Genomic DNA, 17490 nt, shown 5'->3' with positions numbered 1-17490 from the left:
TGCCACTTTAGGACAGAAACAATTTCAAAAGGGAGGAGAAAAGATGTTCTCAAGCTTCTCTTTATATCTATATTGATGGTTTAAACTACAAATAGTTTTAAAACTGATACCAACATAGTAAAGTACCCACCAGGGTGTTTTTTCATTTAAGCAGAAACCCAAAGATGAACTCAGGCTAGAATGGCAATAACAAATCAACCTAGGCTGTTCCACACAACTCCTTTCTTCCAAGTAACATTATCTACAGAAAGCTGCCAAATGTGAAGACAAACCAAATGACACAGCCAATAACTGTAATGTTAATTAAAAATACTATTTAAGTAATTCCCCAAGCGGTCAAGTCTACTTTTACAGCCCCAGTTTATCAGTATTGGGCGTTTAGTAAGAGGGCAACCAGCAATTTCAAATTACACTCTCTCTAACACCTAAAAACTCAGCAGACCATTCAAGAACATTAGAGCTGAGAATGAATATTCTAGTCTTGCCCATTCATATTCCAGACATGAGCAAACTGAGGCCCAGAGCAAAGTGGGGACTGTCCAATTCCAGCTGAGGTGAAAGCAGGCAGAATCAGAACTAAGTTTTCTGGTTCACAGTCCCAAACTTTCCCTATATACCCAGGCTCCTTAACTGAAGATAAAATCCCTAAATTAAATCATAAACTTCTGCAGCGTCCTGCAGCTCTGCTTTCCTGCAGAGTTCAAGTCCATTCTGAAGTTGGCCAAGGCCAATGTCAGGCCCCATTCTGCTTATCAAGGGCTAATTATCCACGCTACATCTTAACCTCTGGCCTTGGCTGAGCATTCAACATGGACTTGAGCTTGGAGGGAGAGGAATGCCAGGATGCTGCAGAACTTTGGTTGTGACTAGAATGTTCATTTTCAGCCCTAAAGACTCAGGCAGGGTCAGAAAAGGGAGAACTAAGCCAGCCAGTAGGTCTCCTGGTAAGAAACTCTTTGGAAGGGTTTAGTGGGAGAAATAGCTCAAACTTGTTGCTCTGTGTCAGAGAAGGTGGTTCCTCTTGCCAAGATCATCTATAATCCAGAATGGCACAGAGTGAGCACCATCCCCACGCCACTAGCAGAACCCTGCTCTCCATCCCGAGACGCGCACACTGCGACAATCATGCAATCCCTACCCTACCCCCATTCCCACCACGGAACACACCCAAGAAGGAAAAGGGCAGGAGAAGGCACTCAAAGAATCCACTAAAATGGAAACTAGTTTGTCCTAAAGGAAACTCATCCACCAGGAAATTCACCGTATCAGTGGTTTGGCATAATGTAAACTTATTAACAGGTATACTGTCCTTTACCTCTATTAAACAAGATTATTAACTCTGTATTGTTTTCTGATATGCAAGAACATGCTTTTTGGGGCGGGGAGGAGGGGGCTCTGTGCTGCATGGCTTGTGGGATCTTAGTTTGACCACAGACTGAACCCAGGCCCTTGGCGGTAAAATCACTGAGTCATCCACTGGACCTCTAGGTAATTTCCAAAAACATATAAAGTCTGTACTATGACCGTTCAAAAACTACTATATGCCTAGATTAACAATTAAAGAGCAATGCCCAAATAATTCATTTAAACTGACCAAAAAACAAAATCTATAAGGCAAGTTTGTAGATAACTAAAATTTTCCTTGATAAGAAGAAGAGAAATATATTTGGAAATAAGATCCTGCTTTCTAATTTTTTAGAATTCTTTCTTTCCAATGAAAAGGCTTTCAGTACAGTATAAAACTCCATGACAATATATGGTTTTAAAATAAATGCTTAAGTTTTTTTAAATAGCAATTAGCTAATTTAATGTGAATAGCAAAAAGTTAGTTCTTGAACTTCTTGACACACACACTTTACAAATATACTTCCTAAAACACATGCTTTGTTGCTGAAACAGTCTAACTAAAGCTGGTAGCATTATTTAAATCAATAACTATCTGAGACTAGGTTACTTCCTACCAAAGTGAGTCACTGCAAGACGGAAGGCCAAAAATTCTGAATATGACTCCTCACTGGGATAAATAAAAGTCACAAACCAAAGAAAGGTATGTGGAGAGCCAAAAGGTGTTTTTCCACCCTACAAAGGTCCAGCCCGTCTGAGAGGAGAGCTGAGAGTTTACTGTACCTCTGCCATCTCTGGTGACTTGATCTCCTTGATCTTGAAGAAATAGCCCAAGGTCAGGAAAGCGATCGCCATGGCGCTGACGCTGATCATGAACACCACCAGGGGCGGCCGGCTGCTGATGTACAGCTTCAGGTTCTCCAGGGGGTTGATGCTGAACATTATTCTGATCAGCTCCACCTGAAAGGAGTTCATCAGAATCACTGACAGACTCGCTGAAGGAAAACCTATGACTCACATGTTTCTTTACTGGGGTTGGGGGGGTGAGGAGGTCACACGTTATTGAACTTGAGAACTGTTTGATCATAAATCCATTCAAAAAGACTAGAAGGGGAAAAAAACAAATACGAAATATTAACTGTTATTATTTCCAAATGGTAGGATTTTGAAAGACAGACATTCTTTTGGTTGGAATTTTCTAATTATTCTTTAAGGAACGTTTGCTACCTCCACATTACTTCAGAAATCAGGTAAGTAGGTCAGTGATACTTCAGAAATACATGCCAACATGTACAAAAATAAGCTGAGGATGCTCTCATTTCCTACCACTGAAGAGTGGAATTCTATTTATTCAACGTTCTGTCCTGTTCACCACACTCCTGCCGGTTCCAGCACCTTGCAGAGAGTAGGCACCCAACAAATACTGAATTTTATCATTCCCCTGCTTGAATCCCTTCTGTGGCATCCTACTGAGGCTTCCTGTCAAGGCCCACAGGGTGTCAGGTTCCAGAAACCCTGCCAGCCTCAGTAACTCCATTTTCACCAACATTCCCTCCCCCATTCACTGGGCACTGGCCACACTCATCTTTTCTCAGGAGCAGCGCGTCAATTTCTACAGGGAAGTCAGCTGAGACTTAGACAGGGATGACCCTGAACCTGCAGATCAGTCTGGGGAGTACTGCCGCTTTAACAATATTTGTCTTCCAGTCCACAAACCTGGGGTCTCTCTCCAATGATTTATGTTCTCTTTCATTTATTTCAGTATTTCGCAGTTTTCAAAGCACGTATTTGCACTCCTTTTGCTAAACTTATTCCTAAGTATTTTACCCTTGGAATTTTTGAACATATCCTACCTGAAGGCTTTTACCTCTGCCTAGAGTCCCTTCCCCCTTAAATTTCCACATGCTTGCTCTTCTTCAAAAGTAGGTTTCTGCTCAGTAGTCAGCTTCTCAGAGAGCCCCTCCATGATCACCCCCCACCCCCAATCTCCCAGAACCCTGCCTCAATTCCTTCACGCTGTTCAGTTAAATTTTCACTTGTTTACAGTCGTATCATCCCTCTTTCTGACTCCATGAGAGCAGAGATGCTGCCCGTCTTGTTCACTGCTACGGCCCGGCTCCTGGCCCCGAGAACCACAGAGGCACATAGTAAGTTCTTCTATGTATGATCAGGCTACAATACTAAAAACTATTTTTTAAATATGTGCCAGCTTTTAAAGTTGAGAGAGAAAAAGATGCATCAACAACCCCTAAGAACAGAGAGCAGCCCCCTGCCACAAGCCAGGCTGTGAGCCTGTCTGTCTGCACGAGACTCTGACTCATCCTTCTGTTTTGAGACATAACCTGTTGACCAGCCCACTGGCTTTACCTGCTGTATACCATGCAACTGTATCACAGTCATCTCGGGTTCTTCCCACTGTGTTGCTCACAAAGGACACCACAGCAGGCACAAGTGGTTCTAACACAAAGAGGTCACCAGCAGCCCATCTGCAACCTGACTGTCAGACTCTCCCAGGAAGTTGTCCCAGTTTATATTCCTCTCCCCAGCCCCCCACCTGCAAGGAAAGCACTCGCTCCATTTCCCAACATTCATGCCAACATTTGATATTCTATGTGAAACTGTATCTCACCATTATTTTAAGTTACATCTCTCTGAAGAGTATCTTTCTACTTCTTTATCAGCCATATAGATTCTTCCTAGGTGACTGCCTGGATCTCTGGCCATTCACCAGTAGGATGTTTGTCTGTGTCTTATTAACATTCAAAAGTTTTTTGTTTTTGGATATTTTAGACACTGGACCTTTTTTTCCAATTTCTTCTAAACATTATATATAACTACTCCAAGTCTGTGGGTTTTCCTTAAATATGGCTTATGGTATTTTTGGCCCTATGACAGGTTCTTCATTTTTTTAATGGCTTTATTAAGATAAAATTTGCACACCATGTAATCTACTCATTTAAAATATACAATTCAGTTCACAGATTGGAAAACCATCACCATAGTCAATTTTCAAACATTTTCATCATGTTCTAAAGAAACCTCATATCCTCTAGCAGTAAATGTCTATTTGGGTCCACTTTCTTTTTCAACAGTTTTTTAAAATTTTCTCTTAATCATCTTGTTGGATTGATTCAAAGAAAATTTATGCAGCTACCACTGACAGTATCCTTCTAAAAATGACGTTTTCCCTTGTTACTAGTTTATACAACAGCAATAGACTTCTGTGTATTGATCTCAATTCCAGACACTTTGCTAAAATCTTTCAAATTCAAATTAGACTGTTTGTAGCTTCTCTTGACAGTAACTCCACAAGGAATAACAGTGTTTCTTTCCAATCCTTGTCTCATCTTCTTTTCTTTTTCTTACTTTGACTAGAACCTTCAGTGAAATGAACAGAAGCAGCAGTAATAGGAATCCTTGCCTCACTCCTGACTTTAAAGGAAATGCTTCTGACACTTCACTAATACGGTATATGCTAAAGATTTCTGAAAGAAATTCCTCATCAGGTTAAGGAAGTACCCTCTATTTCAAGTTTGCAAAGAGAATTTCACTATAACTGTTACATTTTAATGAATGCTTTATCTGCAACCTCTGAACAATCAATTTTTCTCCTTTAATCTGTTAACATGAACTATGCTCTATTGATTTTTTTTCACGATTCATTTGCATTCCTTGAATAAATTTCATATAATCATGATCTTTTAAAACTATATTGCTGACTTATGGTTGCTAAATTTTACTCTGAATTTCCACATTTATTCACAAGTGAGATGAAAAAAATTATAAGCCAAAATCATTCTCTCCTCAGCTATATATACTCCCTGACTAGTACGGGGCATTCTAATATCGTAGGATTAACTGACTGTGTTCACTCCTATTTTCTAGAACAACATATATAAGATATCTGCTTCTTTTTCTGGGAAGCTTGATAGAGTGAAAATCACTCAGTCGTGTCTGACTCTTTGCAACCCCATGGATTATATAGCTCTATTCTATAGGCCAGAATACTGGAGTGAGGAGCCTTTCCCTTCCCCAGGGGATCTTCCCAACCCAGGGATCGAACCCAGGTCTCCCGTCTTGCAGGCGGATTCTTTACCAGCTGAGCCACAAGGGAAGCCCCAAAGTTTGATATACCTTGACCAAGAAAACATCTGGACTCAAGTTTCTTTTAGTTTTGTATTTTGATGGGCTATCTTAACTACTTATTCATGCTTTAAAAATAAGTTTGACTTCCCTGGTGGTCCAGTGGTTGGAATCTGCCTGCCAATGAAGGGGACACAGGTTCAATCCCTGGTCTGGGAAGATTCCACATGCCTTGGGACAACAAAACCCATGTGCCATAACTATTTGAGCCCATGTGCTGCAACTACTGAAGCCCTCACACCCTAGAGCCCCTGTTCTGAAACAAGAAGCCACCGCAGCAAGAAGCCCTCGCACCAAAACTAGAGTAGCCTCTGCTCACTGCAATTAGAGAAAGCCTGCTCGTAGCAACAGAGACCCAGCACAGCCAAAAATAAATAATTTTTTAAAAAAATCTATGTCTTCTATTTCTAGTAATTTTGATAAGACATATTATTTTAGGAAACTGCCCATGTTATACTGGTTTTTAACATTTCTGGCACAGTATTATCTTGTGATTTGTTCAATTTTTACTTGTAGTCCTGTTCTTTTTCATTACAAATGTTGTGATGTGTTTGTCTTCTTCTCTCTCCTTTTAATCAGTCTTACCAGAGCTATATTGTATTTGTGTTTTCAAAGAAAAGCATTATTTGGGTTTATAGATTATACCTAGATAATTTCTTTTCTTTTTTTAGTAATTTCTACATTTAAAAAAAATTATTTTTCTGCACTGGCCTTCTTTGGGTTAGCTCAGCTTGATTTTTCTAACCTCTGCAGCTGGAATCTTATCTCAGATTTTTTTATTCTTTTTTAGTGGAAGCATTTCAAAATGTAAACTTTTCTCAACATACTCCTCCTTTACCTGCATTACTTTCCCTCACCACTACCATCAATCTAATCCGTCAGCAAATCTTGTGGATTTTCTTCCCAAAATAATGTCTCACATCTACCTGCTGTGTCCCATCTTCTTAAGATGATGGAGACTGACCACTGCATCAGTCCTCCACGTGTCCCACAGCCCTAAGACCACTGCATCCAAGTGCCCACTGACTGCCCCTGTACCTACATATTCTACATGTCCAAAACTGAACTAACCTGCATTCCTGCCCAACCTGACTCCTCCTCCTGGATTCCATCTCAACCCAGACCTTTGGAAAACATCCTGGACTACTGCTGCCCCATACCCAAGCAACTATTAAGAGCTAAAGATTCTATTTCTTCAACATCTCTTACTTCTGACTCTTCTTTTCCATACTCCTCTGATACTCCCCTTAGTTCAGGCCCTCAGCATCTTCACTTGCAGCTATTGCTGCAGTCTCAACTGGATCTTCCTGCTATGGGTCAAATAATTCATCTTCCTGTCAGTGACTTTTTTCAAATGCAAATCTAATCTTGTCACTGCCTAATTATCTCAGAGTTCCAAATGACCTAGGGGTAAAGTCCAAGTTCCTTATAATAGCAGTCCACCATAAACTCTGTCTTGTCTCCTTCTTAATGGTTTGCTAACTGCCTACGATTCCTGGAACATATTAGACAATCCTATAGTTGCAGGTCTTTGAGTCCACAGGTCCTCCTGACCGTCATATGCCATTTCTCACTACTTCAACTCCCCTCTTTCAAGTCCCGGCTGAGGGGTTACCTCATCCTATGAAACATTTCCCACCTCTAGCAGTCCCTTAGGGAGAAGTGACTTTCACCTTTATGTCCCCACTATACACCAAAAATTTCTCACACAGAATGAAATACCTTACTGCAGCTGCCTGTGTACATGTCTACCTTCCCAACCAAGCTGTAAGCCTCTCACAGATAGATACGATATCTTATTGTCTCTACTTTATCAATATCTAAACACAAAGTAGGTAATTTTATTTTTTTTAAAGTAGGTAATTTTAAAATGAAGTTTATTAAATGAATCAAATGAATCCAGACTTACACTGAAAAATAAATTAGAAAGTAATTTCAGTAAGATTGCAGAATACAAGACTAATATACAAAAGCCAGTTGTTCCTCTATATTCCAACAAGGAACAAGTTGAGTTTGAAATTAAAAACCACAGTATCATTTACATTAGCACTCCCCTTGCCACATACTTAAGTGTAAATCTAACAAATATGTACAAGATCTATATGAGGAAAACTTCAAAACTCCCATGAACAAAATCAAAGAACTAAATAAATGGAGAGATATCTTATGTTCATCAATACAACGATTCAGTAGGTCAAGATGTCAGTTCCTCCCGACTTGACCTACAGATTCAACACAATCCCAATCAAAATCCCAGCAAACTATTTTGTGGGTATCAACAAACTTCCTCTACAGTTTATATGGAGAGGTAAAAAACCAAAACAGTTAATATTGAAGGAGAAGAACAAAGTGGGAAGGTTGACTCTACTTGACTTCAAGACTTACTATAAAGCTACGTAATCAAGACAGTGTGGTACTGGCAAAAGAATAACTGGATCAATGAAATAACAGAGAACTCAGAAAGACACCAACATAAATACAGTCAGCTGATCTTTGAGAAAGGACCAAAGTCAATACAATGACGCAAAGACAAGTCTTTCGGCAAATACTGCTGGAACAACTGGACACACACACGCCAAAAAAGATGAATCTAGGCACAGATTTTACACTCTTAACAAAAGCGAGCTCAAAATGGACCACAGACCTGACAGTAAATGCAAAACTACAAAACTCCTAGAAGGTACACTGGGGAAAACCCTGAGTTTGGTGATGACTTTTAAGATAAGGATATCAAAAGCACCATTCATGAAAAAAGGAAGTGGTAAGCTAGACTTCATTAAAATGAAGGATTTCTGCTCTACAAAAGACACTATCAAGAGAATAAGAACACAGGCACAGGCTGGGATAAAGTATTTGCAGAAGACATCTGATAAAGGGCTGTTCTCCAAAACACACAAAGAACTATTAAAATTCAACAATAAGAAAAGAAACAACACAACTTAAAAATTAGCCACAGTGTTTAATAGACATTTTGACAAAGATTTTTCAGATGGCAAATAAGCATATGAAAAGATGCTCTCACATCATATGTCATCAGGAAATGCAAATTAAGACAAGATACCAGGACACATTTATTAGTAAGGCCAAAACTCAGAACACTGACAATACCAAACACTGGCAAGGATGCGGAGCAATAGTCCTCTCTATTCATTAAATAGGATTCAAACAACAAATGTTGGCGAGGACATAGAGAAAAGGGAACTCTAGTAAACCATTGGTGGGAATGTAAATTGATGCAGTCATTATGGAAAACAGTACAGAAGTTCCTCAGAAAACTAAAAATAGAACTACCAATATGATCCACCAATTCCACTCCTGGGTATATATCTGAAGAAAATGAAAATAATAATTCAAAAAGACACACGCACCCCAATGTTCATAGCAGTACCATTTACAATAGCCAGGACATGGAAGCAACCTATGTCCTAAGTGTCCATCAACAGATGAATGAATAAAAGAAGATATCCCATATACATATAATGGGTTATTACTCAGCCATAAAAAAGAATGAATCTTGACACTTGCAACAACACAGATGGACCTGGAGGGTTTTATGTTTAGTGAGATAAGTCAGAGAAAGACAAATACTGTATGTTATCACTTATAGGTAGAATCTAAAAAATGAAACAAATAAATATAACAAAACTGAGACAGACTCACAGATACACCAAACTAGTGGTTACCAGTGGGAAGAGAGAAGGGGAGAGGAGCAAAATAGCAGTAGAGGGTTAAGAGTTACAAATCACCATATATAAATAAGCTACAAAGATGTAATGGACAGTATAGGGGATACAGCCAATATTTTATAAGACTTCTAAACAGAGTATAATCTATAAAAGTATTAAATCACTATGTTGTACACCTGAAACTAATATTGTAGAGCAATTATACTTCAATTAAAAAATAAAATATTAGTAGGTTTCAGAAACAAAATGTCAACAATAAATTAGAGCTCCATTTATTAAGAAAACAATGAAATCTGAATTGCATATAAAATAATTAGGAACTATTCACCACCTGGAACTACAATAATGAAATATTTAGAAAAACAAAAAAATTTGAATTCCCTTCTAGATAAAGCTATCATTAAAACCATATCACTCTAGAATATAAATAAACACATACATATATAAACACACATATACATATAAATACATATATATCTCAACATAAATAACCACAAATTAGCAAGCAATGTCAACATACACCAATTTTATTAGAGCAAGTTCCAGAGGAGGCCTATTGGATTCACTTAAAAAGTAAAAGCATTTTTGTGGTTTTTTAGTGAAATTATTAAAAGTCCAAATACTTCATAAACTTAAAATTCCTTTCCACCATTCACAAGTGTTTTCAAAGATGAATTAACAAGGGCTAAACAAATTTACTTCCCCTGCAAAGAATTACAAGAAAATTTCCGTCATCCTCTCAACAAGTAAATGTCTCACTTTTAATTAAAAAATAAGTTAAGCTCTATGGGGAGGAGGAAGCGGGTGGAGAGAAAGCACACGAGCTGACCTCTCTCCCCTACACTCACGCATCCCAACCCCAATTGGAGACGTTCACCAGGATGGAGACAAGAGCTGACCTGGGCTGTGGCCCTGCCTCTCTGCAAAGTCTAAGGAGGTAAGGTACACAGAACAGTCAAGGGCCAACTTCACAGGTGTGAGCGCACGTGACTAAAGTCCATCGATTCAGTACCCAGAGACTAGTTTAAGGACAACACTAAACATCAGGTTGTAGTTTTTTAAGTAAGCAAAAGGCAATGCTAAGATTATCCTAAGGTTAACTCCAGCAACCCACAAGTTAGGAGATCCTAAAAAGGGGGAGAGAGAAGGCTGTTACAAACTTTCTGAAGACCAGCCTGGCCATACATGCCAATAGCACTAAAACTCAGCACACTCTTACTTCTGTGATTCTGCCTATAAAAAGTGAACCTGAGAAAACCCTCACTGCTGAAAACAAAGACTTAACTACTATGACAGTCATCTTAGGAGTATATAAAATTTTAAGAACTGGAAAACCAGCTATCTAACAATAGGAGGGAAATGGTTAAAGTATAACATAGCCCCAGAAGGAAAACTATGTAGCCGTTAACACAGATCTAAAACACACAAAATGAGGTTATTTTAGGTTTTTAAAATATGACAGCTACACAAGCACCCATATGGGAAAAAAACACATAACACACCCTCAAATGTAAACAAGGGTGGTTACTTTTAGATGGTGAGATTATATGTCTTTAACATTTCCATCACGAGAATGCATTTCTTTTATAATAATTTCTAACTAAAATTTATAATTGACTGTCAATCGACCCTGCTGGTCTCCTGGTCTAAATAAAGTTTCATTAAACCTTAATTCTATTCATTCTCTTCATTAATAAAGGCAATAAACAGGAAAGAAAATTTGTTAAACCCACCTAGAGGAAAAAAAAACCACAAAACAAAAAAACAGGACAGTTGTTTAGTATGTCCTGGTGCTAAAGAAAGGCAAAGCTCAACTTGTGGCAATCTGTGTTTGGATTTATGAGAAACCAAAACTAAAATCAGAACACTGCCTAGACTCCTCCAGACAACCCGGTACTGCGTGCTCCTAGGGCAGGTGGCGCAGAGAGCTTCCCCAGACAAGTGTGGGCTCCTCCCTTAGGGCAGAGGTTGGGAGAGCCTGGGGTTGGGGTGGGGTGCCCAGGATGGTGAAGGGTCCCACAAGGCATAGGAGAAGAGTGTCAAGGAAGAAGTATCAGCCAAATATTGCCGAGACGTGACCCAGCAGCAGCAGTAACGAGAGAAAGGCTCTCGGTGTTTCAGAAAGTACTCAGGTGAACTTGAGCTTGCATGAACACAATCCCCCACCTGGAGAGACCACTGGAGATCCCTGAAACCTCGCTCTCGCTGGGGGGAATCAGACGGTAGAGAGATGATAACAGGGGGTCAGCACTGGTTCCAGTGAGAGGGAGGAAGCCAACACATCCACAGGCAGAGAAACAGCCAGTAAAAGAGGAAGGCCTCCCAAGGGGACAGTGAGGGCAGAAGTAGATAATTTAGCAATTATAATATTTTATTGAAAAGGAAGTAAATTAACATTCATCATGCCAGATACACGAGTCCTCTCTGCATCTCTCTCCGCCTCTCCACAGCCCACATACTTCAAAGGATACCACGTGGCAACCTGTTCCAGTTTAAAAGTAGAATCTTTGCACAGGATGGGAATTCCACACTCCCAGATGATATTTCCTAAACAGTTCCTGACTTATTTTAAGTTACACTAAACCACTACTTGTGACGCAGATCAAAAAGTTCACTTCACATGAACAACAAAACCACCATTTTATTAAACTGAATTTTCGACCTTAGGCTAAATGAGAAATTCCTTAAAACGTTCTTATATAAAAGTCACACCCTTTTCAAAGTTCTGAGGAGACTAGGAGTCAGGGAAGTGGTGGAAGAACCCACAGGGGGACTGTGCGGGGAGGGTGAGGGAGCAAGCTTTTTCTAACACCCACTGAGGGAAATATGCTGGTCTTATGCTAAGAGAAAAGGCCAAGCAGTCACCTTGATGTGGGAGAGGCTCATTCTGAGTGTAAAAATTAAAGTAGCCTTTCTCAAGTATCCTGTGATGTTTGACATAGTCAAAGGGCTTTAAGGCTGGTTGCTATAAACCCTAAGGCTAATAAAGAACATTAATGGATGCGATGCCAGATTATCCAAGACTCAGCAGAGATGAGGACACGGGCTTGTGTCACAGAAACCCTGGGCGATCTCAACACCCAGCTCTCCAGCACTGAGAAATCACCTCCTTCCCCGACAAAAAGGTGAATGCAAATGGAAAAGACCCTCAGAGAGGCAAATGCAGAGCAACAAAGTCTAAGAGAAACATCAAGGTCTCCACAAAGGTCTCGACGCTAAAGCCGAGGTCTGGGTCTCAGTCCTCATTACCTCCCGGTGCAATGGACACCAAGGGCCACCCCACCTTCCAGCTGCCAGGACCTCCTCTCTCCTGGCTGCTCTTCCTTCTCACTCTTCTTCAAAACTTGGGGTCCCCCCTGGGCTTCAGCTGGGCCTCTGCTCAAGATGGACACACTCATTCACAGCTTTCTGTCAATTTCACCTACTTCCTCACTCCAGATGGAAACATCCATCTACTGGAACATTCCACGAAGAGGACCCTCTCTACCCAGGGACCCCTGCCGGCCATTCTGGACTCTCTCCTACACCCCAACAGTTACGGGTTACCAGCCCCGCTGCTCCCACGCTGCAGTGTCTCTCAACAGTGGCTTTTCTCCAGCCCCACTGCCTCCTTCAGCCCAGCTGGACTCCAAAGGCATCCTGCTCCTCTGGGCTCTCATTTCTGTGACGCCGTTTCTGCACACCTCCTCCCTCGGGCAGGGCCTGGCCCTGGGAAGGTGCTCAACAGTAACATCTAACATTACCACCCACTTCCATGAGTGAAGCACGATGTTCTAAGAGTTTTGCACATATTTTATCCTCATGACATCTGTACTTTACAGATGAGGAAATTCAGGCATAAGGAAGTTGGCTAAGCTGCCCCAAGTCCTAAATGAACCTGGATTCAAGTCCAGTCAGACTTCAGGGCCTGGACATTAACCAAGTGCTCCACTGGCTCCCAGGAGATGTTAGGGGCTTGAATACAGAGTCCACCCCATCAAATGAGACACACACTGAATAGCAGTCATACAATTTTGCAATTAAGACATCAACAGCGATATAAGTAGAAACCTCTCTCATTAGGGGTTAAGGATCATGCTTAATAGTCACCATTTAAAATGGGCTGAGGGCCAGGCTCCGTGCCAAGTGTTTTACATACATATTTTCTAATCCGCACAACACTGCTAAGTAAATATGCCTATCCTCATTTTACCCAAGAGGAAACTGAAATCAAAAGGGGGTAATTTATACAAGATTATATTACAAAACAGTCACAGGAAGTACTCAATTAAGATTCTGACTTAATTCACCTGACCTCAAAACCTGTGCCATCAATCACAATACTAGGGTTGATAAGTAGTTTTCAAGTCAAATGCCTGATAGGAAAAAAAAAAAATTCACATACCTTGGATAGTGTATTTTAGCTGACTTCAATATGAGCACAATTAAGATAGATTTTTTCCGAAGTTTAAAACGGTTACCTTATTTCCCATCTCTTTAGCAAGGCAACTCCCACTTGAGCACTTTCATCAGGGTATAAAGCAAAGATGAGTGGAATCTCCTGCCCATAGTTTCTTGTTTCTTAATCTAATACAACTTACAACACAGAAGAGACTCTCAAAAACTTGTTTCACCCAACAAGTTTAAATGATCAAAAGGGAAATAACAGACAGCATAAAGTTTCAGTTGCTAAATGTGCATTTTAGGCAATAACAGTACTCAAATAAAGACAAAAGGATAACAATGTGCTGCTGCTGCTAAGTCACTTCAGTCATGTCCGACTCTGTGCGACCCCACAGACAGCAGCCCACCAAGGCTCCCCCGTCCCTGGGATTCTCCAGGCAAGAACACCGGAGTGGGTTGCCATTTCCTTCTCCAATGCATGAAAGTGAAAAGTGAAAGTGAAGTCGCTTAATTGTTTCTGACTCTCAGCGACCCCATGCACTGCAGCCCACCAGGCTCCTCCATCCATGGGATTTTCCAGGCAAGAGTACTGGAGTGGGGTGCCATTGCCTTCTCCGAAAACAATGTGGGCTGATATAATTTCATGACTTATTTTCCAAAATTCAGACTTTGGCTGTATTTCTACTTACTTGTAACTAACTAATGCATTGCTCCGTTTTCAAAATCATGACATAAAATCATGGGAATTTCCAACAAGATCCCTCTTTTTAACAAATAAATTCATCTTAGTCCCAAAATTGAAAATAACTCACCTCTTTGTTCTTAGTTTTTTTAACTGCTGACCTACTTAAAAACCAAACTGAAAGTATCTTTGGATTGAGATGTAATGATTTGGGGTTTAATTAACAGATACTTAAGAAAAAAAATCATGAGTGATGACAATATTAAATGAACACAACATGGAATCATAACATCTGAACACAGTGTAAAGATTGGGATATATTCTGAAAATAGCATTTTAAAACAAATAGCACAAAATGGCAAATGACAGTACTCTGCAAACTATTACCATCAGACATTGTTCTACAGTCCCCAGGTTTATAGTTATACACAGAAACAGTGGCATACCTCTGGTATGGAAATGATAATTTAAGGATTTGTACATTTACCAAACAAATCCTAAATGGAAATTTAATTTGCTAAAAACTCTTATAATCTTTCCTCCATTACCTTTTTTTTTTTTTATTTTAATTGGAATGTCTCAGTGAAAAAAAATTTTTAACTTTTCTTAAAAAATTCTAAAGTCCTCTCACAAGTCAGTATCACTCTGTAACAGGTTAATAGTGACAAAAACATCCCATAGATCTGCCATTCCTGCCAGGACCACTCTTTTTCAGACACTTGACTGTAACAAGGAGGAGACAGAGCAGTGGGGAGAGAGGGAAGAAGAGTCAAAAAGGAGGGGTAAAAAGTTTAGCTGGTCCCTAGTATGTTTAAAGAAAAGCTAAGGTTGAAGCCAGTGAAGTCCTAAGACTAATCATAACATTCCAGGGCAATTACATGGTGTCCTGTCTGAACAGCCTCAACAGTTCTTCAACAACTGGGTAACAGAAACAAACAGCATCTCTGTGAAGTGAACTAAGTGTCATTAAAAACACTCAGGTGATGACTAAAAGTCTGTCATTCATCACTGGGCTGCAGCCAGAGTGGCAGAGATGTTACTAGATCTGTGTTCTTGCAAACTAAACACAGGCACATAAACCACTCGAGGACAGCAAATTTAATTCCCTGATTGTTAATACCAGACAGGAACTACAATCAGCATCTTTTTTCATTGTCCTTAAAATGAGTTAAGCACCTGCTTCATGTCATTGGCTGTTTAACGGAACAAGACACACACATCAAATGCAAACAATTCTCTGTAACCCAGAAAACTACCAGAAGTCAGACTCAGTAGCCTGTGTTTTTCTGAAGCAGAAAAGCATTTAACCCTTAACCAGCTGCCTCTCCCAATACTGCCAGACACCTACTGCCTAGCTACCTAGACCGGGTGCCCTTCCACCAAAGGTCCAAGCTTTTTCATCTCCCAGCAAATCTGGAATGACCCAAACCCTCCCCATCCTTCCAGGTCCACCTCAAAAGTCACTTCCTTCAAGGTTATGCGGCAGCCTGGATGGGACAGGGCTAGAGGGAAAATGGATACATGTACATGTATGCCTGAGTCCCTTCACTGTTCATCTCAAACTATCACAACATAGTTTGTTAGTTGGCTGTACCCCAACAAAAAATTAAAAAGTTTAAAAAAAGTCCTTCCGTTACGAAGGTTTTCTGATCCTAATCAGAAGGAAATCTCTAATCGCTGGTATCTCTATATGGCAATTAAGTCCTGCCACGTTTTATCGCCCATCCCTTTCTCTAATTAAGTCCCTTGCCTGCAGAAACTATATTTGCACTTAGGTCTGTCTCGCTTCCCGGCAGCAGCTGCAGCTCCCGCGCCGACAGCGCAGGTGCGCTCCATCAGCATTTGTGATCCTACTACCCAGACGCCGGCGGCAGCCCTGATTCCAGTCCATCTCAATTAGGCCACAGAAATTCTTCCCGAACCTTTACTAGGAAGTCAACACGCGGCCTCCTTACTCCCAGAGTAAACACGCTTGGAGTCATAAAGTGTATCTCAGTTGCACAACAGGTCTATTTCCTTTGAGACTTCTTAGATGCAGTGAGGGAGCAGGAGGGTGCTTTTATCATTCAAGCCTTAACCGAGCACTCATCTACAGATGGGATACAAAAAGCTCAGACTCCAAGCTCACCAAAAAGAGTGCTACAGGGACAAACCAACAGTCATCACCAACCCTGGGGTCGTGCCTCCCGCTACCTCCCGGAGAGGGCTCACCTTTGAGGCGGGAAAGTAGCAATTCAGCAACCACAAGCTTTCCTGCTTTCAGGCAGACCGCAAAGCAGCTCATCATTCAACACTCAGCCAAGGCTGTCATCGGCTGAGAACTAAACTACAGACACCGGATTCTTCAACAAAGGCCCCCTCACCAGCTGTCCACCGATTACGGTGTTTACACGATTGAAAACAGCACAACAGGCCTCGTCTTATTCCAGAGGGTGCCTATCAAGGGAACTAGAATTACCGGCCTCTAGATTACCTTGAAGCCACTCAATTTAGTTTATTAAAATATGAGTGAGGATAAAAAAAAAAAAAAAATGAGTGAAGATGATAATCTACCCCCGCCCTGGTTAGTTACCAAGCTTGACACAAAAAAATACCACTAGTTCACTTCAAGTGTCTGCACGTACGCAAGTCTCTCCCTCCCATCTTGAAATGTGTATCCTTCGCAAGCAGAATAACGCAAACGCGACCCAAAGTCAACAAAGGCAAACTACCAACACGTTCCCCGTGCCAAATCCAAATTATCCAGGCCTCGGCTCCAGACGTGGGAAGTCCTGCCATCTCGAGGGCCTCCAGGGAACGCTGGCTCCGGGGACGCGAGTGGACAAACACCGGCGGCGGGCGGCCGAGGCCACCAGCCTAGGCCGGACAAGGACCAACCCCCATTGGCAGCTGGAGCGGGGGCTGCACCCCGAGACGCGAGGGCGAAAGCCGGCCAGCTCATCCCCTCCCGGCCCGCGTCAGCCCGGGCCGAACCCCGACCCCCGCCCGCCCTGGCTCACCCCGCCCCGGTGGGCAGCAGCGCGCCCCGGGCCCGACCCGGCCAGCTGCTCGCCGGACGCCCGCGGCCGCTCGGAGCTCACTAGCGGCGGCGCGCGGCCGGCCCGGAGCCGCTCGGCACCATTCTCCCCGCCGCGCCGGGGACAGCGTCCGGCTCCGCGGGGCCGAAGCGAGGACCAGAGGCCAGTCGGGCTCCCGCCGCCGCGACACGGTCTCGTCACCAGGTCCGGCTTCCGTGGTTTCCGGGTAGAAAAA

General features: G+C 41.7%; 1 protein-coding gene across 1 annotated transcript in view; it reads right to left on the bottom strand.

Moving 5' to 3' along the window:
• Positions 1 to 17490, bottom strand: part of TMEM248 (transmembrane protein 248) — a 26442-nt gene extending 8952 nt beyond the window's left edge. The window contains exons 1-2 of the mRNA XM_043455849.1: positions 17238 to 17490; positions 2128 to 2304 (exon numbers count right to left, since the gene is read on the bottom strand). Of these exons, the coding sequence (XP_043311784.1) occupies positions 2128 to 2286 (159 nt within the window). The 5' untranslated portion in view covers positions 2287 to 2304; positions 17238 to 17490. The remainder of the gene's footprint in view (positions 1 to 2127; positions 2305 to 17237) is intronic.

This window comes from Cervus canadensis, chromosome 32 (assembly GCF_019320065.1).
Source record: "Cervus canadensis isolate Bull #8, Minnesota chromosome 32, ASM1932006v1, whole genome shotgun sequence".
Taxonomy (NCBI): Eukaryota; Metazoa; Chordata; class Mammalia; order Artiodactyla; family Cervidae; genus Cervus; species Cervus canadensis.
The sequence above is the reverse complement of the archived record's forward strand: the minus strand, read 5'-3'. Positions and strand labels throughout refer to the sequence as shown.